Raw genomic sequence first — 27478 nt, 5'->3', positions numbered from 1 at the left:
TGTTGGTACACACGTCTTGTTCATTACTATTATTTTAATCTATATCTATGAACTTATTCAATTGTACATACTAAGTACATGTTTAAAATTTCCTTAACAGCGCCGGCGGATTAGAAATTTGTCAAAGTTCTTTAAGAAAAAAAACAATAAAGGAGAGGTGCTGACCCAGAAAGAAATGGAGAACGTCGAGCAAAAGATAGACAAAATTGAAGATTCAGAGGCAAAAGATTTGTGGGGCGAAAGGAAGAAGAGGGTACACAAGAAGCCAAGAACCGAGTGATCGTGTGTTTCTTCTATAGTATTAGTTTGGTTTGAACAATCTAGTGTTGGTTTATGTTTGTTTGTGAGTCTTGAACAATGTTTTTGTTTGTGTGTTTTGCTAAACTCTTTGCTTGACTTGGTTTATGTTTGATTTGTTTTCGGTTTGGAACCACATAACTTTGGAGTTTGTTTTTGTATACAATCTAGTATTGTTATTATATTTATTATGTTGATAAACTTGTGTCAAATTACCTATTTTACAAAGTTTGAATGTGGCAAGATCACATAAATTTCTAAGTTTTCTCCAGTACCGACATGCTCGAAAAGAGTAAAATCAATGTCGGTTTCCTAAATGAAAGAGTTCCGGCATTAAAATGTGTTTGGATACTATGCCGGTGGTCTGCAATCTCCTTGGAAAATATGTTTTTCACAGAAAACCGGCGTTGTTATTATGTTAACTTCTATGCTGGCGAACTTACTGATTTCTCTGGATGTTTTTTATGTATTTCCGGCATGATTTCAAAACAATAATCTACGCCGGCACCATGGTTCCGGCGTCATAACTATAAAACACAACTATGCCGATATTTACAATTCAAACTTCCAAAAACACAAAAGGTTGCGTATTAGTGAACCACATATATCGAAATTACTCGTCATCGCTTCCACACGTATTAACTTGAATCTCCTCCTCTTGAAGAGGTTTCTTTGATAAGGCCAATGTATCCCAAAATTGGTGATTTTCCTCATACAATGCCATCCATCCATTCCAGATATTGGGATCTAGATCCTTGTTTTTTACCATCCCACAAACAGGTGGAAATGGACAATTGTCCTTGAGTTTTGGAATAACGAAATGATTACCGTTCACGAACGCCAAAACAACTCTTCTCTTCTTAAGAGATCCTTCGCATTTTTGCCACTTTGGGGTAAATGTTACTTCTACGGTGGGGGTAAAATAATGAACAACACATCTAAATGTATCCGCCACTAGATGCCCATAAAGCGGCATTCTCATCCAATATTGAGAAGGAAGAAAGTTCATCTCTTGCTCGGGCCCTAATACTTGGGTGTGCATATCATCAAACCCCTCGCCTACACCGAGCAATTGCTCATAAAAGCTCCTCTTGTTCACAAGTTGTTCGACCATCCTCGTTCTAGCATATCGGCATGGTGTCATACCTCTACTAATCGTCGTGTCAAAGATTCCTAATTGTTCTGTCATAGCATGATATCCACAATTTTCATCTCCATCGACATCATCCGTATATACAATATACTCGCGAATAACCTCGGGAAGTTGGTCTATGTAAGACTGTATCTTGGTATGATAACTTCTAATTGTCCTACCTGTTCTGGGATCCTTATACATCTCATATTACCCTTTTCTAACTTGATTATATCCAAACCATCCTCTGCAATCTCTACACTTGCACTGTCTTCGATATGTGACGGGAGTCCGTACTTCCTTGGCCTACCCCTTCGCCTTGGAACTAAAACTACATCAACTTTGCTATCACTTGGGTTTGTCACCACCTTTGCCTCGTCAACTTGTTGTTTTATGTCACTTGACGTTGATACCTTTGGAGGCCTACCCCTTTTCCTTGGAACCTCCGCTAGATCGACTATGGGTATGGCTTTGGAATGCTCACCTTGTTGTTCTATGTCACTTGATGTTGATACCTTTGGAGGCCTACCCCTTTTCCTTGGAAACTCCGCTAGATCGACTATGGGTATGGCTTCGGAATGCTCACCTTGTTGTTCAATGTCACTTGGTGTTGATACCTTTGGAGGACTACCCCTTTTCCTTGGAACCTCCGCTAGATAGACTATGGGTATGGCTTCAGAACGCTCACCTTGTTGTTCTTTGTCACTTGATGTTGATACCTTTGGAGGCCTACCCCTTTTCTTTGGAACCTCCACTAGATCGACTATGGGTATGGCTTCGGAATGCTCACCTTGTTGTTCTTTGTAACTTGATGTTGATACCTTTGGCAGCCTACCCCTCTTAATTGGAACCTCCGATGAGTTGGCTTTTGGTGTGGATACGGAATCCTTCTTTTGTTGTTGACTTGAAAGCGGTTCCTTCCTCGGCCTACCTCTTTTGTTTGGGACCTGCGCTTCCACGAACCTTTGTTCCGAAATCTCACATGCGTTTAGATCTCGTTTCTTAGTTGACGCGCGTTCTTCATCACGTTGAGTCATTTCTCTCAATTCTACCCTTTGTTTTCTCCTTGACGTTTTAGTTTGTGGTCTACCTATTGGATCTCCCTTTCTTGGCTCTTCGCTTTGTGCGATCCATGGACGAGTAATTATCCTTAGTTGGCTCAACAATACTTGTCGGCTTACCGATGTGCCACTTGAGTAAGTTTCGAAGAATTCCTTTGCTTCGTTCGTATCCCATGAAGATTGCCCGGGATCTCCCAAAGGGGGAGGGTCGAAATATAGTTGCTTCCAAAACGGATCAATAACCTCAATAGGTATCACTTCTTCATACTTCACAAGCATATGACGACACGGAACCCCCAATGAAGACATGTCGGGACAAATACACACATCACACGGTTTTCCGTAATTTTTCTCATATTCCATTTGTCTCATCATATGTTTTATTGCCCAATGAGAGATGTTGAATTCTATTCCTTGGAGCAACTTACCATAACGAAGAAATTGAGTCATCCTTTCCATTGAGCTTTTCTCAAAAGCCTCCTTGATCCTATTGATATCAGCTTTAAAGTGTTGCTCCATTTCCTCGGTGACCGTAACCACATTGCCTTGACCGGACTGGATGAGATCTTTAAATCTCCCATGATCGGACTCCGCTTCACTAGTTTCTTCATTCTTGAACTGTCTATGCCGGTTTGTCCATGCACGCACAAAATTTTCCTTGAACTTATCCAACCATTGAGTCCGACAATACCAGACAACAGTCGGATAAACTTCATTCCAATCGGCAATAAACTTCTTCAATCTCTTTTGTACATAACCTCGGTAAGAGACCAATAAACTTTGTCCCAATCTCTTAGAAATTCCAACCACTTTTTATGATTTTTCGCATGTTCTATGTCCACTCGCTCCTTTTCTTGCCTCTCTCATATTCTTCTTCTTCGGGGGATAGTTTGTTCTTTCGAACATCTTCCTATAATTGAACAATCATTCTCTTCTTAATATCAGCCTTAGTGGGTTCAAACAATCCATGGCAAGTTTTTATGATATTTTGACGTATATGATATGTACATAGGAAACTTTGTGCGTCCGGGAAGACGTCGGATATTGCTTTCATTAATGCGTCATCTTGATCGGTTACGATGATCCTCAGAAATTGATTTTCCCGGAAGAATAATTTTAATTGTCGTAACGCCCAATGATAATTATAGTCCCTCTCTTTTTCCATTAAACACCAAGCCAATGTGAATGTTACCTTGTCCGAGGTTTTCCCCACGATGTTGAACAACGACATATTGTACTTGTTTGTCTTGTAGGTACAATCCATCAAAAGAACACCACAACATGTATTTGCCAATTGTGAAAGCAAAGGATGCGAAATGAATATTTGAAGGGGCTTCTCGTCCGGCCCTCTTTTAATGATACCCATGTAGTTCTAATCCCAAGCTATCTTCTCAAATTCTTGCATAACGGACCTCCCTTCCCATTCCACCCTTTTAATAGTTGCTTGTGCGCTATAAATTGTACGTAGAGAAGACACCTTAGACGCATCCTTTTCCTTGAAGCCTTTGAGAATTTGTCTTCGCAACTAGGGAGTGACCAACAAAATCTTTCGGATCCCGGTGGTTATGACAACCACACAAAACCTCACAATCCCAATTGTTCATATCATTTAAACGGAATACAAGCTTAAACGAGCAATTATTCTTCCTCGTACGAGTCTTGTATACCCTATTAGTATTCTTTGGATATACATAATCCTTTCTCTTGTGGCTATTCTTCTCCTTGTATTTCCCACTTCTCTCGCAAGCCATCTCAAAACGCCTCTTTGAACCTTCGGTATTCCTCACCAACACACACATGTTCTTAAGAGCCGTCTCTTTAGCCCAAGCGATTGCTTCATTTCAATCTATTATTTCCTACATAAGATCAATTTCACGTTCATTACTAGCAATCCATTAGTGAAGTTCAAGATACTAGGTGAAAAGTATTCTTTGGTCACATACCGGAGGTATTTTATAGTACTCCGACGTATCCCGATAAAGCGGCTTTGCATTTGTTGGATCAATATATGTCACCACCTAAAGATTGAATGAAAATTAGTTCCAAACGAAATTAAAACACTGTGCCGGAAACCCGTACCAGCATGCTCGACCAATGTTCCGGCATAGTCGAACTTAACCAAAACTGAATACCAAATTTGAAATATATTCCGGCATAAAAGATTCATTAGACAGCAACGCTGGAAGCCAAGGTGTCGGCATTCTCGTAATTTATTGTCCCAAGCCAGTACACGCTTCCGGCATTAAAAATAATTGATATGTAATGCCGGTATTTAGCTTTGGAAAATATTTATTCCTGTATGTTTTTTAGTAGGTACCGGCATCGTAAAATTGAAACTTAACAACGTTGGTTGCGCTGCCGGCATTCTCGATATTGATGGTACGGAGTTCCGGCGTTGATGTTTATTAATTTCCCATGCCGGTATTTGGTTTTAGATGGAAATGTTTCCTGTATGTTTTTCATGCAGTTCTGGCATAAAAACCTATCAATGAAACCATGCCGGTTGAATATTCAGTAGTATATTCCTTGGTAGGTAAAAAAGTTAACAGCGTACTAGCATAGTTTTTGGTAGAATACTATGTCGGATCAATATTCAAAATGGTGGATATTCCTCTACCGGCATGGTCGTAGTATGAATACCATGCCGGTATTGAGTCTACCGGCATGGTATTTGATAGACACATTTTTGTGTCTAAGTTGTCCTCAATTATCTCCATGTTGGTACTCGATTTTGTACTTATTATGGTGTTTTTGTGTATGTGTAGGTGTTTTTGGAGAAATAAACATGTGTGGAAATTCGGCTCGAAAAGTTTCCCGGGGCACCCCAAAAGAAACGTGTTATCCACAGCCTATCACTGGATAAGGGGAAATCATCACTATCTTCTTCACTGTTTAAAGAACACATTTTGGAGGGAAAATAGTTTCAGATTGCGTAACTTCCTGTGTTGATTTCTGGGATGATTTGTTGGGATCTTTTCGCTGGAATTGATTGGGAATATCCTGTTGCATTAAAACAGGAATGGTATGCAAGAAGATTTCACGTGATAAATACTTGATATTCTGGAATTGATTATGGGAGATACGTGAACTGTGAGAGAAGATTTTACTCTCTGGAATATATTCTATTGATTGAAAGAGATTTCTTTGCCAACTCAGAAACGTGTGGAAGTGTAGAACATAGAAGAAGGAGTTCTTGTTGGTTTTGGAAGTTTAAAAGGTAAGAAGATATTCCCGATAATATTTTCCTTAATGCCGAGTAATGAAAAATATTTGTAGTTATGGAAGAGATTTCTTGTGCATGAGAGGCTATATAAGGTACTAAGGAGTTTTAGACGAGGGGATGAAGAGTAAGGGGTGAGAAAAGAGTGTAGGAATTAGAGTTGGAGAGAGTTGATGTTTCTTCCATGAGAGAAGAACACGAAGAACAATAGACTGCAAAAAGCAGTCGTTTTCTAGTGTCGAAAAAACCGTTACTTTTTCTTCCAGATAAGACTGTTGTTTTGCGACAGTTTTGAGCTATAGTTTTCTTGTAACAGATACTTTGTAACAACTCATTTGTAACTGTAGGTTTTGTAACAATTATAATTGTTACAAACACACTGCTTTATATCTTTTCTTCAATAAAGCACCTTTTTGAGCTATAAAAAATTATTTTGAGCGTGTTTTGAGTATGAGGAGCTAGACCCCATCGTTGGGACGACGGAGGAAGAAACTTTTCATGATTGTGGTAAATTAATTAATTCTTTTATTGACTTTTTGCATAGATTTAATTGCTTTATGATTTCTATTAATTATTTGTTATTTTTTTAGATGCCGCATGCTTAGTTCTAAATACTTTAGATGCGTCATGCTTTTAACTTACAAATAATATTTTACGAAATCTATTTTTGGCAAAGAACTAGAGTCACAACTTCTTTTGTTTGAGCTATATTGTCTAGAGTTAATGACTGAACCATAACAATATGAAAAGTAGTGGAATCCCGCGTCTCAACATCTCTTCATCTTGTGACAAATTGTGTATATATATTTTCCCTTATTTTCTTTATTAAGTCTTAAAACAAATTCTCAACAAATCTGAGTGAACGAATCATCTTACTACAGTATCATTGAAAAATACCATCAATTTTTGGTACCGCTGCCGGGGAGTGGTTGCATAATACTCTCTAATTGATATCTTTTTGTATATAGCTTATTTTTATATTATTTTTGTACATAATTTCTTTTTTTTTTTTTTTTTTACGTAGCTTGTTTGATTATCTTTAGGTACCTTAGCTTGAAGAGCGCAACTGGAATCTCTCGAAAATAGGCAGAAAAGTAAGTATTTCGCTGAGCTTTTGCAAGGTGAGTTTGAACTGAATTCTGCATTTTGTTAGCTTTCGCAAGATCTACCTAGTGGTTGGGTAGAGAATTGTTTAAATCGTCTTGTTAGAGTTAACTCTTTATACATGACGGGAACGAATGGTGAGGGTATGAACCCTCCGATTAAAAGTTTGAGAGACTATATGTATCCAACTAGAGTCTCTCAACTTTCTTGTATTGTTTTGCCTACCACCACAGCAACCTATGAGATTAGAGCAATCACCATTCAATCACTTCCTAAATTTTATGGCGAGGAGAATGAAAATCCTTACTACCACATTAGAGATTTTGGAGAATTCTGTGGAACAATGAAATTCAAGGACTTAGCTGATGAGTATCTTAAACTTAGGTTGTTCCCTTTTTCTTTAAAGGATAAGGATAAATCTTGGATAAATGCGTTAGCTCCTTCATCAATTAGTACCTGGAATTACATGACTAATATATTCTTGCATAAATTCTTTCCTAGGCATAAAATTACTGCCATTCGTCAAAAACTATATAGTTTTTCGCAACAAGAAGGAGAATCTCTTTATGATTATTTAGAGAGGTTCCATGATCTCTTGTTACAATGTCCACACCATGGGTTTGACACTCCTAGGCTCACGTTGATCCTTTATGAGGGATTAGATTACAAAACATTGACTATGGTAGAATCACTTTGTGGTGGTAATTTTCCTGATAAAAGTGCTGAAGAAGGTTATAAATTTTTGCATGAAGTAGCTGAAAAAAACCAAGAGTGGGAGGCTACAGAAACCATAAGATCAGTAACTAGTAGCAATGGGGTTCACAGAGTTGACAATGACTTCGAGGCCAAGTTCGCTGGTTTGACACGAAGACTTGAGTCGTTAGAAAGAAAGGCTAAAATTAAGCCTGTTGATTTTATTACACATCCATCTTCTATTCCTAGCGATTTTTCTAACCAAAGTATTCCTAGTTTGGAAGAAAGCATGAGCTTGTTTGTGCAGGCTACTCAAAGATCTATGGAGAACTTAGAGCATCAACTAGACCAGCTTGCTAGCCAACTGAATGAGCGGGAGAAGGATCAGATCTCGCGTCAAATCCCGCCCAACTCCAAGGGTTCTGTTGAGGTAAGCACATCTGGTGCTAAGCCTACTCATCATGTCCAAGCCTTCTCTACCCTAAGAAGTGGATGGGTTGTGGATAACCATGTTCGTGATGCTGAGGAGAATGTGCAAGATATGAACCTGCCTACTATTACACAGGTTACTCCTTCAACACAAAAAGAAACCGATGAAACCGAAAAAGGTAATTCTGAAATCTCTTATGTTCCTCGCGCTCCTTTTCCTCAAGCATTGCTACCTCGTTAGAAAGGATCTAGTCCTAATGACATCTTAGAAGTGTTAAACAAGTTAACGTCAATATTCCACTATTAGATGCCATTAAACAAATTCCTTCTTATGCTAAGTTCCTAAGAGATATGTGCACTGTGAAACGAAAATTGAATGTGCATAAGAAAGCTTTCCTTACTGAACAGGTGAGCTCGATTATTACACAGAAAACTCCACCCAAATTCAAAGATCCAGGTTGTCATACGATTGCTTGCACTATAGGTGAACATAGGATTGAACATGCATTGTTAGATTTAGGGGACAATGTGAATCTCTTGCCATATTCTGTGTATGTGCAATTAGAACTTGGTGATTTGAAACCCACTAATGTCACTCTCCAATTGGCTGATAGGTCAATTAAAATTCCTAGGGAAGTGGTAGAGGATATTCTTATACAGGTTGAAAGTTTTGTTTATCCCGTTGATTTTATTGTTTTAGATACTCAATCTGTTTCTAATCCTAGTGGGAAGATTCCTGTCATCTTAGGTAGACCTTTTTTGGCTACCTCAAATGTGGTTATCAACTGTCGTAATGGAATCATGGAGCTTACTTTTGGAAATATGAAAATGGAGATAAATGTGTTTAGCCTTTCAAATTCGTCTGCGATTTCTGAAATGTGTGAACATGTATGCTTGGTTAATGGTGTGAATGATTATACTCACAGTTATAATGACAATCTCGAAAGCATGTCTGAAAACTTTGCAGGTTGTAAGGAGTTAACAAAAACTGAATCATCAGATATTTGCTCATCTTATTTTGCCAAGCCTGATGAACTAGTTTTTCATGGTACTAGTAGTAGTTATCAAGATGCTTATACTGGTCAGTTAATTCACAATAAGAAATTAGAACCAAGAATTGTTTGCTTAGCTCCTTTTTCCAAGTCCTGCGGTCTTGTTCTTATTGACATTAGTAATGCATTTCTCCCTCCTAATCTAAAACCCAATTGGGAGTCTCCAATGGGAATCAAAATTGGTAAACATTCTGAACTTATTGTTTATGGGAGAGGGTAATCAGGGAAGAAACTAGGTTTTGCTATTTTGCTTTCTGCAATTCATATGCTTTACTTGTTATTATCTATATTATTTTTGATGGATTTCAAGAAAACCATGTCTAGCTAAACTCCTCATTAGGGTGAAAGATGAACTTGTAGGTTGAATTTACTTGTGTTCTCAAACAATGGTTTCAAAAATAAAATCTTAACGTAATGTTTGTGTTTCTCAAAATTGGGTTGTTTGTCTAATGAGTTTTTCATGTTTTATGCCATGTATATTTCATAGTTGAATTCTTGAACAACATCCATATATAATCTTGGTGATAAATGATTTATGATAATCCTTTGACTACTTATGCCTTGTATGATTAGTACTCAGGATTTCTACCTTCAAGGTTGAGAACAAACGTATCCTCTTGATAATCCTTATCTACTGTTCTTAATTGAAATATCTTTCGTGTTTCGATAGCTAGGTTTTCTATTGTTCATGAGTTAAATGAGACCTTTGTGAGAGACATAAGTGAAACTTTAGCCTACAACGGATTCCGTAACCCTAATATTTCTACATCCTTGATTACATATCATTATAAATTTGCTTTATTTTACTTGACATCTTATTTTCTTAATACAACATCTCTAAAATATTGAATTTTGGTTAGTTCGGTCTTGATATTAATTAGTAGTAGTTTTCGCACTCCTTGAGGGAACGAATCGTGCTTGCTATTGTGTGCTATTTTTTACACCATGCGCTTGCGGTAAAACAAAGTCGGTCTACCGATCCATCAAGTTTTTGGCGCCGGTGCCGGGGATTTGTTTATAGATTTGTTTTTAGGTTTCATTTTTATTAATTTTTGTTATTTTTTACGCCTTTTGGTATTTCTTGTTTGTTTTCAGATTTGGAGCCAAGCTAAAGAAAGAGAAGAAAGTGTTGAAAACAAAAGCTAAGCCAAATAAGGAAAGAAAAGGAGAATTCAAGAGGAGTGAAGAAGAAGATTTTTGTATATAAAGATTTTTTCTTTATTTTTTTTTTTTAGAAACTGTAAATAGCTTTTTATTTTATTTTTGGACTTTTTTATTTTTGGACATTGGACATTTTTATTTTTTTAAAACCCTGTGGAAGGGTAATTTTAAATAAACTGTTTGCAGAGAAGTACGGTGATTAAGATATCACCTCGGCCCCTCGGGTTCGTACACAACATTGGAGTTGTGGTCCGAGTCGACTTCAACGGTTCATCCCCCGTCTGGAACGGTAGGTAAGAATTCTAAACACCCGCGAATCTCCTGTCAGCGGGTTTACTGGATGATTTTGTATGCATATATGTTGAGGAATCGAATACGGCTGTTTTAATTTCCTAGTAAAGGGCAAGGCCTGGCCATACAAGATAAGGGTTCGGATTTCATCACCGTTCTCTTCTTGCCCGCCTTAGGAAAACGAAACCAAACGCGAACCTAAGCCTAAAATTTTGACTAGAACGAGACCGATAGGGTAACGAGCTTAATAGGAAAGTCATTCGAGAAATATTGGTTACTCTTTTAAGCATACTTAGAAGTTCATGATGGTTTCTGTGAGTTGAATGTGTGACTGCGCCGCCTTGTAATAGCGGTGAGGCCTTGGGTATCAAAGCTCCACTGAGCTTCCCTCGCCCCTATTCAACTTGCTTTGACTCGGATTGATTTCAGAGGGGTTTGCTTAAATTGTAACGAATTCCCTTTCGAAGGATTAGAAGCTGGTCTAGAAACAATCTAAGTGGAGCCATCATGCTTTTTGTTTGCTAGATAAAATAGGCTTGTTATGGTCGAGTCAGCCTTTTTTGTGCTTGTTTAGAATTCCCCTGCAGTTACGATGTCGAACTGGTATTATAATAGCCAATACAATGAGTATCCGACTGAGCATCTTGGACATTATCCTTTTTATGACCATAGTGTGAATCGTGATTGGGAACGCGAAAATTTTGAAGGTTACGGGTCATACCATGGTGAGCCCAATTACTATCCGCATGCGCACCGGTCATACGAGCAAGAAGACTATAGCACTAGTTCCTCGTCTTTGGAGGATGCAATGAAACTATTGAAAAGTAGTCCTTTTTATGATCCTTCTGATAATTCCTCTTTACTAGAGTCAACACGTAAATTAGCTGAGTCAACACGTAAGTTAGCAGAAATGAATAACTTAGTTTTTGACGAAAGAGAACTTTCTATAGAGGAATCCCTCAATTTGATGGCTGAGACGAACGAAAGACTTGCTCGAAATAATCTTACTTTCCAATATAGTGTTTCCAATAATACCCTTAAAAATGAGGATAGTTATTTGCATAATCAAGATGACGAGGTTAGAATTGGTAACACTACTTGTTTTGATGAGGTTCGATCATTTTCATGTTATTATAATGATGATTATGATGAGGATAGTATCGATGAAGAACATGAAATATGTAGGCATAGTGATCAGGAATTTGTTACACCGATTGAGCTTTATAATGATAGTACTGTTTCTAGTACAAATCCAAATAATTTTACTAATTATTCACCTATTCAAAAGGACGAGGATTTGACTAGAGATACCCCCGTTTTAGATGATGTAGTATTTCCTGTCTACGAAGCCGATGATAGTTTTGAGGAACGAGTTTATTCAGAGAATATTGTTTTAGAGTCTAGAAATTTAGAAATATTAGACTTAGAAAAAGAAAATGAACTCGTAGAAATGAGTGAGGATGAACCCGACTTAGAAGAATCAATTGACCATTTTCAGGAATCCAATGACCTAGAAATTAGGGAAGTTATGACTAGTCTTTCTAGAGACACAGAAAACTCTAAGTTTGGGGGTGATTACCAGTCTCCGTGTGCTTTAACTCTTAGAAAGTTCCCTCGTGTAGGACTTGACATTTGTGCCTCAACCATCTTACAAGATTATCTTCGTACACTTTTTCCTGAACCTAATGATGTCCATAGAGAAGCCCAGTTGTTAGAAACCCATCCTCTGGTTGATGTGGTTAACCCAGGCTATGATACCAAGATTGACTTTGTTTTCCCACCAAATAATTTTCTTCCAATTGTGGGAACATTTGATTTTAAGATGTGTCGGTTATTAAGTTTTAAGACTAAACCTAATTACTTTAGGAGAATAGGGTCGACACATTTGCTTAAGGAATACCAACTCTTTCATTGTGGTCAGTTTTGTGAGTCAAGTCTAATTGACTTTAAGGATCCGCAGTTGTTCAGGTTATTGTTATGTGCTTCTAAGTTCCTACTTGAGTATTTCCAGACTCTACAACCTGATCTTAAGAATCCTTCTTTTGAGGAAGTCCTGCCTATGAAAACATTTTATTTAGACCCTTTTATAGAGCCTAAACCTGAGACACAACTAAAGATAGTTGTCTTAAACAAAAAGTTAAATAAGGGTATGTTCGGTATCTTCTTGGTCTGTTGCAGTTTCCTCTTCTTATGGTTAGCACCTTTTGATCCAGATGACCCACAATTATTCCGGCTACTTATATATGATTCTATAAGGTGACTAATTCCTTCCGATGTCTGGCTGAAGACTTTAAACTTAGCACTTCTTGGGAGGTAACCAAATCTCATGCAACACGGTAATATCTTTCCTTAACTCTTTTGCTTCAAATGGTAACAGTTTCTCCTTGTTCATATGCTTTTAATTTTATCTTTAGAACATTGAGGACAATGTTAGATTTAAGTTTGGGGGTATGGGAGAAACTTTTTAGTTGCACTTTTGAAACTTCTAGCGTCACATGGTATCCGGTTAGCTAAGTTTACATACTGTTTCTCACCGAAAAGATAGAAATTGGAATGCTAGGGATAACAACTTATTGAGACATTAGAGAAAAAGACATTGAGATCTTTGAAATTCAGGAGAGAACTTGTTCCTTTTAGAGGGTAACCGTGATGGACCTAACCATCCATGATGGAAAGGAAAGTAGGTCAGGAAATGCCAGAAAGACAAAGCAACCTCACAATGTAATCATAGTTACTGGATTACGACTCTCTCAGTAGAAACTTATCATCATCAACAGACAGAGCGACATCAAAATCTATGAAGAAAGTTGAAGACGTTTAAGGTTTAGAAGCAACAATAGAATAGAATAATTCAAAAATCAAAATTGAAGACTTAGTTACAAGAAGTTGTAAGAGAAAATGATATAAGTTGTTGGAATTCATGATACCAAGACATCTTAAGTTGCGAAGATCCAAGTTTTTAAAGTCCTTCTCTCATGGCCTTGTAAATTTATTGTCTTGTAATTTTTTTGTACTCAAAAAAAAAAAAAAAAAAACGAAAAAAAAAAAATGAAAAATGAAAATGAAACATCATTACATTCTTTTTGTTCAATAAGGCCATAGAGAAGAAGAAATTTATAAGTCAAGCAAGAAAAATCGAAGAGAAGAGTTAATTGTCAAGGTTCTATGAGGTTCGAGATTTTATCATCAACAGTTGAAGACCGAAGAAGGCGTTGTTTCTACTGAGCACTGTGAGAGAGTCAAAGAAAGATGCATTTTGGTTGCTTTGTTAGTCTGCTTTCAATCTGGCACAAGATCTTTCTAGCACTGGTTTAACTCATCACACGTAATTAGTCCAGCTGTGTAGCAGATGTCCCTCTCATTTTTATCTCTCTCCTAATCTTATCCAGCTGTAAAGCAGCGGACGCATCTTACAATGTTTATCTAGCTGTGTAGCGGATATCTCTTTATCTAGCAGTGATGTGGATGTGTCTCCCCTTTTCTTCAGTCAGCTTTAGAGCTGACACCTTTAATTTCTCTGGCATTCTAGTTACTTGGAGATAGGTTGAGAATATGTATGTCCTCATAGCTTTTTATATACTTGTTACCAATTAGAAGTCATGGTTTTTGTAGGTACACCCCTGTTAAACCCACCCGAGACTAACTCGGCTTTATTTTTATTTTATTTTTTTGTTTTGCTCGAGGACTAGCAAATAATAAGTTTGGGGGTATTTGATAGACACATTTTTGTGTCTAAGTTGTCCTCAATTATCTCCATGTTGGTACTCGATTTTGTACTTATTATGGTGTTTTTGTGTATGTGTAGGTGTTTTTGGAGAAATAAACATGTGTGGAAATTCGGATCGAAAAGTTGCTCGGGGAACCCCGAAAGAAACGTGTTATCCGCACCCTATCACTGGATAAGGGGCAATCCTCACCATCTTCTTCACTGTTTAAAGAATACATTTTGGCGGGAAAATAGTTTCAGATTGCGTAACTTCTTGTGTTGATTTCTGGGCTGATTTGTTGGGATCTTTTCGCTGGAATTGATTGGGAATATCCTGTTGCATTAAAACAGGAATGGTATGCAAGAAGATTTCACGTGATAAATACTTGATATTCTGGAATTGATTATGGGAGATACGTGATTTGTGAGAGAAGATTTTACTCTCTGGAATATATTCTATTGATTGAAAGAGATTTCTTTGCCAAGTCAGAAACGTGTGGAAGTGTAGAACATAGAAGAAGGAGTTCTTGTTGGTTTTGTAAGTTTAAAAGGTAAGAAGATATTCCCGAAAATATTTTCCTTAATGCCGAGTAATGAAAAATATTTGTAGTTATGGAAGAGATTTCTTGTGCATGAGAGGCTATATAAGGTACTGAGGAGTTTTAGACGAGGGGATGAAGAGTAAGGGGTGAGAACAGAGTGTAGGAATTAGAGTTGGAGAGAGTTCATGTTGCTGCCATGAGAGAAGAACACGAAGAACAATAGACTGCAAAAAGCAGTCGTTTTCTAGTGTCGAAAAAACCGTTAGGTTTTCTTCCAGATAACACTGTTGTTTTGCGACAGTTTTGAGCTATAGTTTTCTTGTAACAGCTACTTTGTAACAACTCATTTGTAACAGTAGGTTTTGTAACAATTATAACTGTTACAAACACACTGCTTTATATCTTTTCTTCAATAAAGCACCTTTTTGAGCTATAAAAAATTATTTTGAGCGTGTTTTGAGTATGAGGAGCTAGACCCCATCGTTGGGACGACGGAGGAAGCAACTTTTCATGATTGTGGTAAATGAATTAATTCTTTTATTGACTTTTTGCATAGATTTAATTGCTTTATGATTTCTATTAATTATTTGTTATTTTTTTAGATGCCGCATGCTTAGTTCTAAATACTTTAGATGCGTCATGCTTTTAACTTATAAATAATATTTTACGAAATCTATTTTTGGCAAAGAACTAGAGTCACAACTTCTTTTGTTTGAGCTATATTGTCTAGAGTTAATGACTGAACCATAACAATATGAAAAGTAGTGGAATCCCGCGTCTCAACATCTCTTCATCTTGTGACAAATTGTGTATATATATTTTCCCTTATTTTCTTTATTAAGTCTTAAAACAAATTCTCAACAAATCTGAGTGAACGAATCATCTTACTACAGTATCATTGAAAAATACCATCAATTTTTGGTACCGCTGCCGGGGAGTGGTTGCATAATACTCTCTAATTGATATCTTTTTGTATATAGCTTATTTTTATATTATTTTTGTACATAATTTCTTTTTTTTTTTTTTTTACGTAGCTTGTTTGATTATCTTTAGGTACCTTAGCTTGAAGAGCGCAACTGGAATCTCTCGAAAATAGGCAGAAAAGTAAGTATTTCGCTGAGCTTTTGCAAGGTGAGTTTGAACTGAATTCTGCATTTTGTTAGCTTTCGCAAGATCTACCTAGTGGTTGGGTAGAGAATTGTTTAAATCATCTTGTTAGAGTTAACTCTTTATACATGACGGGAACGAATGGTGAGGGTAAGAACCCTCTGATTAAAAGTTTGAGAGACTATATGTATCCAACTAGAGTCTCTCAACTTTCTTGTATTGTTTTGCCTACCACCACAGCAACCTATGAGATTAGAGCAAGCACCATTCAAGCACTTCCTAAATTTTATGGCGAGGAGAATGAAAATCCTTACTACCACATTAGAGATTTTGAAAAGACTTGGCTGATGAGTATCTTAAACTTAGGTTGTTCCCTTTTTCCTTAAAGGATAAGGCTAAATCTTGGCTAAATGCGGTAGGTCCTTCATCAATTAGTACCTGGAATGACATGACTAATATATTCTTGCATAAATTTTTTCCTAGGCATAAAACTACTGCCATTCGTCAAAAACTATATAGTTTTTCGCAACAAGAAGGAGAATCTCTTTATGATTATTTAGAGAGGTTCCATGATCTCTTGTTACAATGTCCACACCATGGGTTTGACACTCCTAGGCTCACGTTGATCCTTTATGAGGGATTAGATTACAAAACATTGACTATGGTAGAATCACTTTGTGGTGGTAATTTTCCCGATAAAAGTGCTGAAGAAGGTTATAAATTTTTGCATGAAGTAGCTGAAAAAAACCAAGAGTGGGAGGCTACAGAAACCATAAGATCAGTAACTAGTAGCAATGGGGTTCACAGAGTTGACAATGACTTCGAGGCCAAGTTCGCTGGTTTGACACGAAGACTTGAGTCGTTAGAAAGAAAGGCTAAAATTAAGCCTGTTGATTTTATTACACATCCATCTTCTATTCCTAGCGATTTTTCTAACCAAAGTATTCCTAGTTTGAAAGAAAGCATGAGCTTGTTTGTGCAGGCTACTCAAAGATCTATGGCGAACTTAGAACATCAACTAGACCAATGAGGGTAGATTAGGTAATACGTAAAATACTTAGATAAGGGGTGACCCCGAATTGATATCTGGATCCAGTTTTTGTCTTTTTCTTATATTCCAATTTTTTTTTTTTATCCCAATTTCACATTCTTTTTCTGTACAGTCAACTCTCACAAGCCCTTTTACTATTGTGTGAGTGTGTGTTTGGACATGTTTAAGTTTATGGTTATCCGCTAGCCAAGTCAGGGGATGTCGTCCATGGCAGCATTTTTCTTTTATCTTCTTAACTAATCAAAATTTTAAGATCCAAAATTTTTACAGGTCACTCGTGAGCACACAAATACTGCTCAATGCCACTGTCTAGTGTCAAGTTGATTGTGTTTCTAGGATTTTACAAAACCCACACGTTTCATTGTCCCTATGATGGTATGATATCTTGCTCGTTACGTTCAAAGGTTTTAGCAGCCTATTATAAGGGTTCCAAGTAAATGGTTTTGAAGGCTTACAAAATGGCAAAATTTGGTTGTCCAATAGCACTCAACAAAACCCCTTATCCTACTTTTTTGATTAATGGCTAAAATACCCTCCATTAATTTGTGTGAAAAATTAGATTAATTAAATTAAATAATATTAGTGATTAAAAATCAAAAATCAAAGTTCGGAAAATGGAAAACTGGGATCAAGTCTTTTTTTTTTTTTTTTTTTGTTAAAGTTTACGTACGGTTTGGAAAATAAACCGTAGAATAATATACGATGTGAAATTAAAAAAATCCAAACCGTATACAAACACAGGGAATGCTACGTTTGGGAATGGAGTTGATACGGTTGGGAAGTTTTTCTTTTTTCTGAAAATACAGCTACGTTTTGAGTCACCAAACCGTAAAAAATTCAGATGAATATACGGTGGGGAAAAGTGAGTTTGATATCTTGGAATGTTCATTCTACGGTTGGGATCATAATAATAAACCAGTAGTATTGACAAGAATAGATGATTGAAGCCATCCCCCGAGGCTCAAACATAGGAGGAGTACCCTCAACAGAATCATACGATGAAATCAAAGAACTAATGATATAGGTCCACTATCATTAGATAAATCTCAACTGCATCAAACTAGTTCTGACGTCGATCTCTCTTTCTCATGATAATTAGTTGTTTGTCTCAATTCCAATAGATCATATACCAATGGGCAAAGACTAATTGAATTACTACTGCCATTTTTTGTACGGTGGGGATTTTTGTAGTACTGATTTCAATAATCTTAAAGGCAACTGTAAGAAAACAAAAAATTGTGGCAAGGGTTGATCACGAGATTACAGGAAACCCTCGTTTTCTCTGTTCACCAAGTGTTTTAGAATCTACGGTTGAGAGGGGATATTGGTTTCAAATTTTCAAGGGGAGAATATCTACAGAATCTCGAAAAGGGGAATTCCAAACTGTAGAACTTCAGTATGGTGGATAAATATTTATTTTCCAAACCATAGATTTATACAATTTAACCCAAGAAAAAAGGATGGGTTTTTCGATTCTTAATTGATGTTTGTACTCCTTGATTAATCAGCTATGATTAATCTTGATAATTGATGATTGGAAAAATGGGAGAATATGAAGAACAGACGACGGAAGAAGGGAAGAAGAAGAGAAGGACGCGACGGATTTTAGTTTTTGCTTTTGGTTAGGTTAGCTATTATTTATTTTTTGTCAATAGCTTAGGTCTCCCCTTATCTACATATAGGACATTTAAATCCATAAGAGCAACTGCAGTGGTGCGAGCATAACCAAAGAGTAAAAACCAAAAAAAATTAAAAAGAATGGGTTTAGTCCATAGTGTGATGTTATGGTGTAGGAGCAAATATGGTGGAGCGGATGTATAATGGTTCGTTTGATACGGGACGTAGGTAGAAAATGCGTTCCCGATGAACGTAACTTTAACTAACGCCTGATGTCGGGCACATTTTAAAATTGAGTTTGTGGTGGAGCGGAATATGTACAACCGCCTGACCATCAGATGCAATTGAAATCAACGCCCTATAAGGCGCAATAAGAAACTACGCCCCACCACACACTCGTACTGCACATGCGGCAGCATTATAAACCCCTTCTACTTTGTTCTCATCGTTTTACTTCTCTGGTTCTCTACCTTCCAGCAATTTCTTCTCTATCCAACAAAAATAAAAAGAAAGATTAACGCGACGAGGTATGTGATCTCAATCTTTCTTTTATTTATTCACTTATTTATAGTGTTAATTCAATTACACCAAATAACGATCAAAATCAAGATTTTTAAAACCCTATAATCGTATTATTTTTTGATTAGAGATCAACACAAGTCCTAAACTTTTGTATTGGGTCTAGATCGAATTTGAATTTACTGAGGAAAAAAATAAACCTTTAAACGGTATACAAGCGGTGAATCATCTCACATGCAATTTCGACGATCAACCCTAATATTCTTTTGTTTCAACGTGATTTACTTTGTTTTTCCTTTTGGCAAACGATAAAAAGCAAATTTGGAATTTTCGTATAACATTCTCAGATCCGCAAAGCCAACAGATCCAAAATTTCCAACGTTCCAAATTTCCCAACGTTATAATTTCAAACTCCAAACTTTAAAACTTTGAAAATTTGAAACGCCTAAGTGAGAGGCGTAATTGAAACTTGCGCCCGGTGATTGGGCGGTCTTTAAAATCACGTCTCACCAGACAGGACTACAAACTACGCCTAGACCAGGCGTAACTGGAATGCCCATCTCAAACCAGACTCAAATTAAAGTAACGCCCCACCAGGCGTAGGTTAAAATGACCCTTCGTATTGGCGCATTTTGTATTTGCGTCTCACTACCAGGCGGTAATATAAAATTCCGCCCCACATCGAACACAAGTAAGATTCGCGTCTCACTTTTGGCGTAGTCCTAATTTACGCTCCACCAAAACCAAACTAAAGACCAAATATGGTTTGGTTTTTGGTTTTTGGTTTTAGTCTAGTTCTTTATCTTTGATCCGTTCCATAGTGGTTGATATCTGGTCAAGTTTTTTGATTTTGGTCGTCGACTGTGGTTGCTCTAAGAGCTCTCAAATCCAAATGCTTGGAGCCCATATTATAGATTTCCTAGTTTAAGCATGATAATACGCCAATCCAATTATCAGTATGATTTTCTGGTGCTCAGCAAATCAAATCAAACAGTGGTCAAGATTTTTATATATTTAATTAAAATTATCATTAACGGCGTGCCTTAAATTCCTAACAGCAAAAGAAGAAAGTTTTCTGTCTTAAAAGCTCTGCGAATCGGCGACACAGACGAGTTAACTCAGTGCCTTTTCAATCTCAATTTCTAGATCGCCATTAATGAATCTCTGAAACATGCAATAAGTTTTTTGTCGTAATCATTGCTTTTCCTTGTCACCTAGAATTTAATCTTCAATTAATTGCTTCCGTTAACGGTCTGAATCTCGTTTTTTGTTTCTTAATGTTTTAAAAGTTCATCTTTTCAAAATCTGCATGTGTTTGTCTTAATCGCCTCTTGTTCTTGATTTTGTTGTTTCACTTTTACCCTTCTGGTTTTGTTTTAATGGCTTGCAGGTGCTAACCTGGTCTTTGTTGCCTTGTTTTGGTACAAAGTTGTCATTGCAAAGGTTACCCCCCCCCAAGGTTTGTCTCCTTCAAAGTTACCGGCTGTGTTTAAAGTAATGGCGGAGTTTACTAATTCTTTAGATGCTCCTCGATTCAACGGTGAATCCCAGTTCTCTGAAATTTTTTCTTGTTGGAAGATTAGTGTCAAAAAAGCTATGACAAATGGTACACGTCGCAGTTCAAAATCATGCAACCCCCTTATGAATTGGAAAGGTACAAGGCCGAATTTCCTCATTCTAATCATCATTCTCTTAAGCCTCCAACCTTCAAATTCAAAAACTCCTGCAAGCCTTTTCACCATGGAACCAAATTTGGGAGATATGAATTTTTTGGAAGAACAACTCATGGCAACAAACATCAACAACTCTGAGTCTAATGAGATTAGACAAACATTTGTCTATTCTAGTGTTAACCTTGATAGAGAAATTTCGAAATGGGCCACCAGTGTTGTGGGGAAACTTCTTGTTGCTGAACCTATGAAGCCAGAAACTTTGGAATTTCATCTTAAAACATTTGGATGAAAAAGATTAAGAAAATCCAAATCAGAAACCCAGCTCCAAACCACTTTATTGTCAGGTTTGCCAACTGGGATCAAGTCAATTGGGTCCTTGAAAATGCACCTTGGTCTGTTAGTGGAATGCTCTTCATGGTCAAACCATACAACTCTTTTGTGCAGATTCAAAAAATGGACTTTAGCACTCAAGAGTTCTGGGTTGACTTCAAAGATTTACCACCAGAGCTTTTTGATGAGGAAACAATGAAGAAGTTTGCAAAGATAATGGTAGAAGTCATAGCCTTGGATCCAGAAGATGGGAATCCCGTGGACTCAAATGCTGTTAGTGCTAAAATCAAAATCAATGTGAATACCCCCCTCATTAGAGGTCTTCTAACTGAAAATGGAGCAGGATACACCCAATGGATCTCATTTTACTACCAGAAGCAACCAGGAAATTTATGTCCAGCTTTCTTTGTCTTGGATTATAATGAAGATGATTGTGAAAGAAATGCTAACTTTGTTAGAGCCATGGCTAACAAAGCCCTCTTCAAATTTGGGCAAACCAATTTATCACTTCAAGATGTCATGGCTATGAATCCAAAGTATGGTGATGGTTCTCCAATAACTATCAACAGAAAAGTGTCAAAGAAGAAAGCTGCAGCTGCAAACAAAGTGGTTTTTCAAAAGCCATCTGATGGGTATCATGTTACTGCTGTATTCTATGAGGAGACTGGAAGTCACAATGTAGCAGGAGAATGCTCTAACCAGAGGAATGGAAAGAGATTCAGAGACAATGTTGAAAGGAATCTGAATTTTGACAATCCCATTTTCATGGATGCTGACAGTCAAGCTGATAATAGTGTGTATCAGAATGAACCTGAAATTCAAGAATGAGACCAAGGGAAAAAGGGGGATTGGGACCAGCATTGCAAAGCTATGACTCAGTACCGTTATCAAGCAGGGCATGAAGACCAGGTAACTAACACTTTTCGCACTTTTCACTTCCTTGTGCAAGTTCATTTTTATTTTAATATTTATAATTTTTCTGCTTTTCATCATCATATAAATCTCTTACATGTCTTCAAGCTTATTAGTCACCCTCATAGTCACAGTCGTTTTAAAAGTTCATCCATAAAACATAGGAAAATTAAAAAATTTGCCTGGAATTGTCAAGGCATTGGCCAAAAAGACACTAGGGATCATTTAAAACATTGCATTCATAGTAATGACCCTGACATTATCTTCATTTCAGAAACCAAAATAAATTATAAGAAAACAAACTCATTTATTAGACATTTTGGTTACCTCAATTATTGGTCCCAATCCTCTATAGGCCTCTCTGGAGGAATTGCCCTCCTCTGGAAAGATGGCATGAGCATACAAATAACAAATGAACAAAAAAATCTAATTGAAATTAGGGTCACAGCTGGACCTAAAAATTTACAATGGCTGCTAACCTGTCTGTATGGAAGTACAAAGTAAAAAGAAAAGAATGAACTATGGGAAAATATCTCCAGCAGAAGTCAGAACATTCAAGTCCCTTGGGTGATAATTGGGGACTTAAATATCACCATCAGCAATGAAGAAAAGAGCTCCAAGGCAGGAAAATCTGAATCAAGTATCAACACATACATAAGGGAAAAGCTTCTTCAAACTGATCTAGTGGAGGTTAAATTCTCAGGATATCCTTACACATGGAATAACCACAGAAAGAATGATCAACTGGTGGAGGCAAAACTGGACAGAGCCATAGCAAATACACAATGGCATGAGAATTTCAAAGATGCTACAACATACAACCTAACAACTTTTGGATCAGATTACTCACCCATTTTACTCCATACAAATCCAGCTGAGAAAGACAACAAGAGACCATTCTGACTTTATGAGAACTGGATACAACATGACTCATGCAAAGAGGTAATTGCCAAAGCTTGTAAACAACATCAACAAGGATCTGTAGCCTTTCAAACTGTCTCAAGACTAAAGCAAACAAAAAAAGAAATTCAAAAATGGAACTTTGAAGTTTTTGGTAATGTGAATCAACACATCAAGGAAGTGGAGAAGAAGATTCAAGAAGCTCAAGAAAATCAGGGGCACAACAATGGAGATGTTCTAAGTAAACTTCATCAAAAACTGAAATACTGGTACCAGATGGACTCTGATATGAAATATCAAAACTCCAGGGAAAACATTTTGAAAAAAAAAAAGCAGAAACACCAAATACTTCCATTCAAAAGCCAACTTCAGAAGAAGGAGAAATCACATTGACTCCCTCAAGGATAAGCTAGGTCTGTGGCACTCAGATAGAAAGGATATTGAAATTCTTCTCAATAAGAATCTCAGTTCTATAACCACAACATCAAATCCACAGAGAAATGAAGAAATCTTAAGTTTGATCAGTCCTTGCATAATTGCAGAAGACAATGCCAGTTTAACAAGAATACCTGACCAAAAAGAAATCAAAGACACAGTTAATCAAATTAAGGATTGGGCTGCTCCAGGACCAGATGGCCTCCAAGATGGCTTCTATCAACAGTGCTGGAGCATAGTCAATGAAGACATCACACAAATAGTTCAACAATTTTTCAGAAATGATTTTCTTCTCAAGGAGCTTAACTACACATTTCAAACCCTGATCCCAAAAATTGAGTGTCCCCAAACTCCATCAGATTACAGACCCATAAGCCTGTGCAACATAAACTACAAAATCATATCCAAGATTCTTGCCAACGGATTAAAACCAATTCTTCAAAAAATAGTATCACCCTTTTCAAGCAGCTTATGTCCCAAACAGAAACATCTCTGATAACACTATAATATCTCATGAAATCGTTGACCATATGAAGAAAAGCAGAAGTAAATTTGGGGAAGTGGGTATCAAGCTGGACATGTCAAAAGCATTTGACAGGATTGAGTGGGAGTTTTTATTGGATATTATGAAACAACTTGGCTTCTGCAACAAATGGTGTCAAATGATAAGTTAATGTATTGGAACTACCTCAGTTTCAGTACTTCTTAATGGTTCTTCTTGCCAACCCTTCATCCCCTTAAGGGGTTTAAGGCAAGGAGATCCAATTTCACCATATCTCTTCATACTCAGCATGGAAGGATTCTCAAGAATGATGTGCAAGGCTGAAAGCTTAAAGAAAATACAAGGGATAAAACCAAGTCATCATAGTCCCAGCATCAATCACTTGTTGTTTGCTGATGACTGTCTCCTATTTTGCAAAGGAAAAGAGCAATATATTAAAAATCTCCTAGACATCATCACCAAGTTTAGCAATGCTTCTGGTCAGGTAGTGAATTTCAATAAGTCCAGTGTATTCTACAACAAGCATATGCAACCACAGAGAAGTGAACACATCACTAGTATCCTCCAAATGAAGACTATGGGATTAAATGAAAAATACCTTGGGCTACCACTGTTCTTGGGCAAAAACAAGAAAGAGAGTTTCAAACCAATTGAAGAAAAAGTACAAAATAAGTTGAGCACTTGGCAGGGAAAAATTGTTGATCAAGCTGGAAGATCTACTCAAGTTCAATCAGTTCTAAGTACAATGGAAAATTACCAAATGGGTTGCTTCAAAATGCCAAAACATGTCAATGATTATATTGATAGAGTACAAAGAAGATATTGGTGGAGGAAGAAAATAAAGAAGGCATGAATCCAATTTCATGGGGAGCAATTTGTAAACCAAAAAGAATGGGTGGCTTGGGCTTCAAAAATACCAAAAAATTCAATGATGCTCTGTTAGCAAAACTAGCATGGAAAAGGATCACAGTTCAGAACTCTCTTTGTGCAAGAATTCTAAGAGCAAAGTACTTCCACAACAAAGACCCTCTAAGTGATAAAATTACTTCAAATGGTTCTTGGATTTGGAAAAGTATACATAGAGGACTTCAAATTGTCAAGAAGTATTACATCTGGAGTGTGGGGGATGGTTCTAGAGTTAAAATATGGAGACACAATTGGATTCCAGGGGTTCACCACTTTCAGCTCTCAAATGCAGCACAATTCTCTGACAATAATGATACAGTTAAAAGCTTGATTCAGCAAGAAAACACACAATGGAACCTGCAAAAGATTGATCAATCCTTCAGCAGCACAGAGAAGAAGAAAATTACAGAAATCAGAATCTCAAGAAATCCTAGGGATAATCTCAACTGAAGCCTTACAAAAAATGGAATCTTCACAATTCAGTCCACCTACAAAGCTCTAACTCAGGAAATAAATGGAGAATGTAACAACAAAGAAGAACAAAAATTCTGGTTGAAAATCTGGCACTTAAAACTTCCATATAAGCTGAATTTATTCATCTGGAGATGCTTAAAAGACATTCTGCAAACACGAACCAGATTGGGGAGGCACATGCAACTAGAAGATTATAGTTACCCGTTCTGCAAACAACAACCAGAGACAGACATGCACATCCTTCTACAATGCAATCTAGCAAAATCCATTTGGTTTGCCCTTCTACCAGAAGCAATGCACTCCCAACAAAAATTTAACTCTCTGCAAAAGTGGGTGAAATCTTGGAACCATGCTCAGAGCATCATCTCCTTCAAAAATGAGAACAATATCCTTTTAGCCACTGTCATTATGTGGCAGATTTGGAAATCCAGATGCATAACAGTTTTTGAGGAAAAACTTTCACATCCTAACAACATCATAATAAGCATTAAGCAATTCTGCATGAAATACAACATACTAGGCAGTGAGACTAATCCTATAGGTAGAAACAATAATAGTAAACCTAAGGATAAGTGGAAAAAACCACCTAAAAATTGGTGGAAATTAAATTTTGATGCTGCTTTTGATAAGGATACAAATACATGTGGTATTGGACTAATTTTAAGAGACTGTGCAGGAAGATTTGTGGAGGCCATGGTGAAAGTCACTAAAGCTAGAGATGTAGAGCAGGGAGAAGGTTTAGCTCTGCTAGAAGCAGTGGAATGGGTTAGAAGTAGAAATTGGAAGAATGTTATCATTGAAGGAGATTGTAAGACTGTTATTGAAGTTGTGACTTCAAATTTTGGTAATTCCTCTTGGCAGGATCACAACCTCCTTTCAGATATTAGTAGATTAGTTGAAGCTTGTAGTAATATCATTTGTACTTTTTTTCCTAGGACAGGCAATGAAGCGGCTAATGGGTTAGCCAAATATGCCAAAAGATATGAATGTAATCAAGTGTGGTCTGTTAATCCACCAAGATGTATCCACTCAATTCTTGAGTTGGACAACTCTATGTAACTGTTTCCTTTAAGTAATGAATTAGCTTTTATGATCAGAAAAAAAAAGAAGAAAAATACCTACACATGCTTGGGATCCAGAGTCTCCTCTATCCTGACTTTTTTTATAGTACTAATTTCAATCTTTTCGAATGGTTTTCAAGAACGCTGCTGTTTACAGGGCCGTCATCTTGTTCACAGACACGTAAAAAAGTTAACTTTTTGTTTTTTCTCTCTTTTGTCAGTACACCAAATAGTAAAAGTTTAAACCCACCACCGCATGTTCAATTTCCACCACCATTACGGACGCACCACCACCACTATCACCACGAGCTGCCATTAAAAACAAGGGTCAGTGTATTATTTTGGGAACCAAATTGCTGACAAACAATTTGTTGACATGCCGTTAAAATCAAAAGTCTTCCATATTTCTATACAACGGCTTTGCTATAAATTTCACACTCTCGGCTCTCCTAAAAAGGCTGCAACACTTGGCATGCACACAACTTTATCCGTACTCTAAAAGTTACGGATGCCCATACGCGTATTCCGAACTACTCCACACATTTTTTATGTGTTCTTCGATTGTCACTTTCGTCCCAGGAGAACTTTCGCTCTAATTTCTTTAGTCACTTTCCTTCCATGTGAACGCTTAATGCTTATCGAGTTAGAAGTTGGCAGGTCACAAAGCCTTAAGTAAAACTTGCACCTACTTATTACTTTAGGAAAGAATAACGCATAAATTGTGATGTTGTATGTCGGTTCATCGCCAGCTTTGCTTTGGTGGTGGAGCAAGGATCCTATAGAAGGGCAAAAAAATAAATAATAGGAATGCTTGTAAGGCTTGTCTCATTGGTCATTGACTTTAGTCAAAGGTTATTGACTTTAGGATATGAGATAAGAGACTTACCTAGTCATGCTTTATTAGCTTAAGGGAAGATGGTTAATAATTTGTATCCCATAACAACTCCTATGATGCAGTATGCTTTTTCATCTCTCCTTGCTTCTCCTCAAGTTTGGCATTGCAGGTTAGGTCACCCTTCATCTAAAATAATTCAACAACTTCATACTCATAAAAATATCATTGTTAAGTCTTCTAGCTCTCAGAATATTTGTCATCCCTTCCAATTGGAAAAAAGTAAAAGACTTCCTTTTTCCTTATCTCCCACTCATGCTTCATCTCCACTTGCACTAATTCATTGTGATGAGTGAGGTTCTTCCCATGTTACCTCATTAGCAGGGTATAGATGATTTTAGTAGATTTCATTGGATTTATCCAATGTAACTTAAAACTGAGGCTTTACAATGTTTTCAACATTTCAAGAGT

At 37.0% G+C, this 27478-nt stretch overlaps 1 protein-coding gene and 2 non-coding genes across 3 annotated transcripts; 1 reads left to right on the top strand and 2 right to left on the bottom strand.

Annotated features, from left to right (window-relative positions):
• Positions 1 to 7331: 7331 nt before the first annotated feature.
• LOC113354764 lies at positions 7332 to 7435 on the bottom strand. The gene has a single exon (XR_003361988.1). It is a non-coding gene; the product is annotated as a small nucleolar RNA R71 (small nucleolar RNA).
• An 8859-nt stretch (positions 7436 to 16294) lies between these two features.
• LOC113354763 lies at positions 16295 to 16398 on the bottom strand. Its single transcript, XR_003361987.1, has one exon. It is a non-coding gene; the product is annotated as a small nucleolar RNA R71 (small nucleolar RNA).
• An 8893-nt stretch (positions 16399 to 25291) lies between these two features.
• On the top strand, positions 25292 to 26173 carry LOC113351934. The gene has a single exon (XM_026595838.1). It carries the CDS (start codon positions 25292 to 25294, stop codon positions 26171 to 26173), a length of 882 nt encoding a protein of 293 aa, XP_026451623.1.
• The last annotated feature ends 1305 nt before the right edge of the window (positions 26174 to 27478 follow it).

Source organism: Papaver somniferum, chromosome 2 (assembly GCF_003573695.1).
Source record: "Papaver somniferum cultivar HN1 chromosome 2, ASM357369v1, whole genome shotgun sequence".
NCBI classification, from domain to species: domain Eukaryota; kingdom Viridiplantae; phylum Streptophyta; class Magnoliopsida; order Ranunculales; family Papaveraceae; genus Papaver; species Papaver somniferum.
Note: the sequence above shows the minus strand (reverse complement) of the source record. Positions and strands in the feature narration are given on the sequence as shown.

Bases quoted from the DNA above. Each gene is read 5' to 3' on its own strand.
- LOC113351934 (XM_026595838.1), top strand. From the start codon at position 25,292: ATGCAACTAGAAGATTATAGTTACCCGTTCTGCAAACAACAACCAGAG.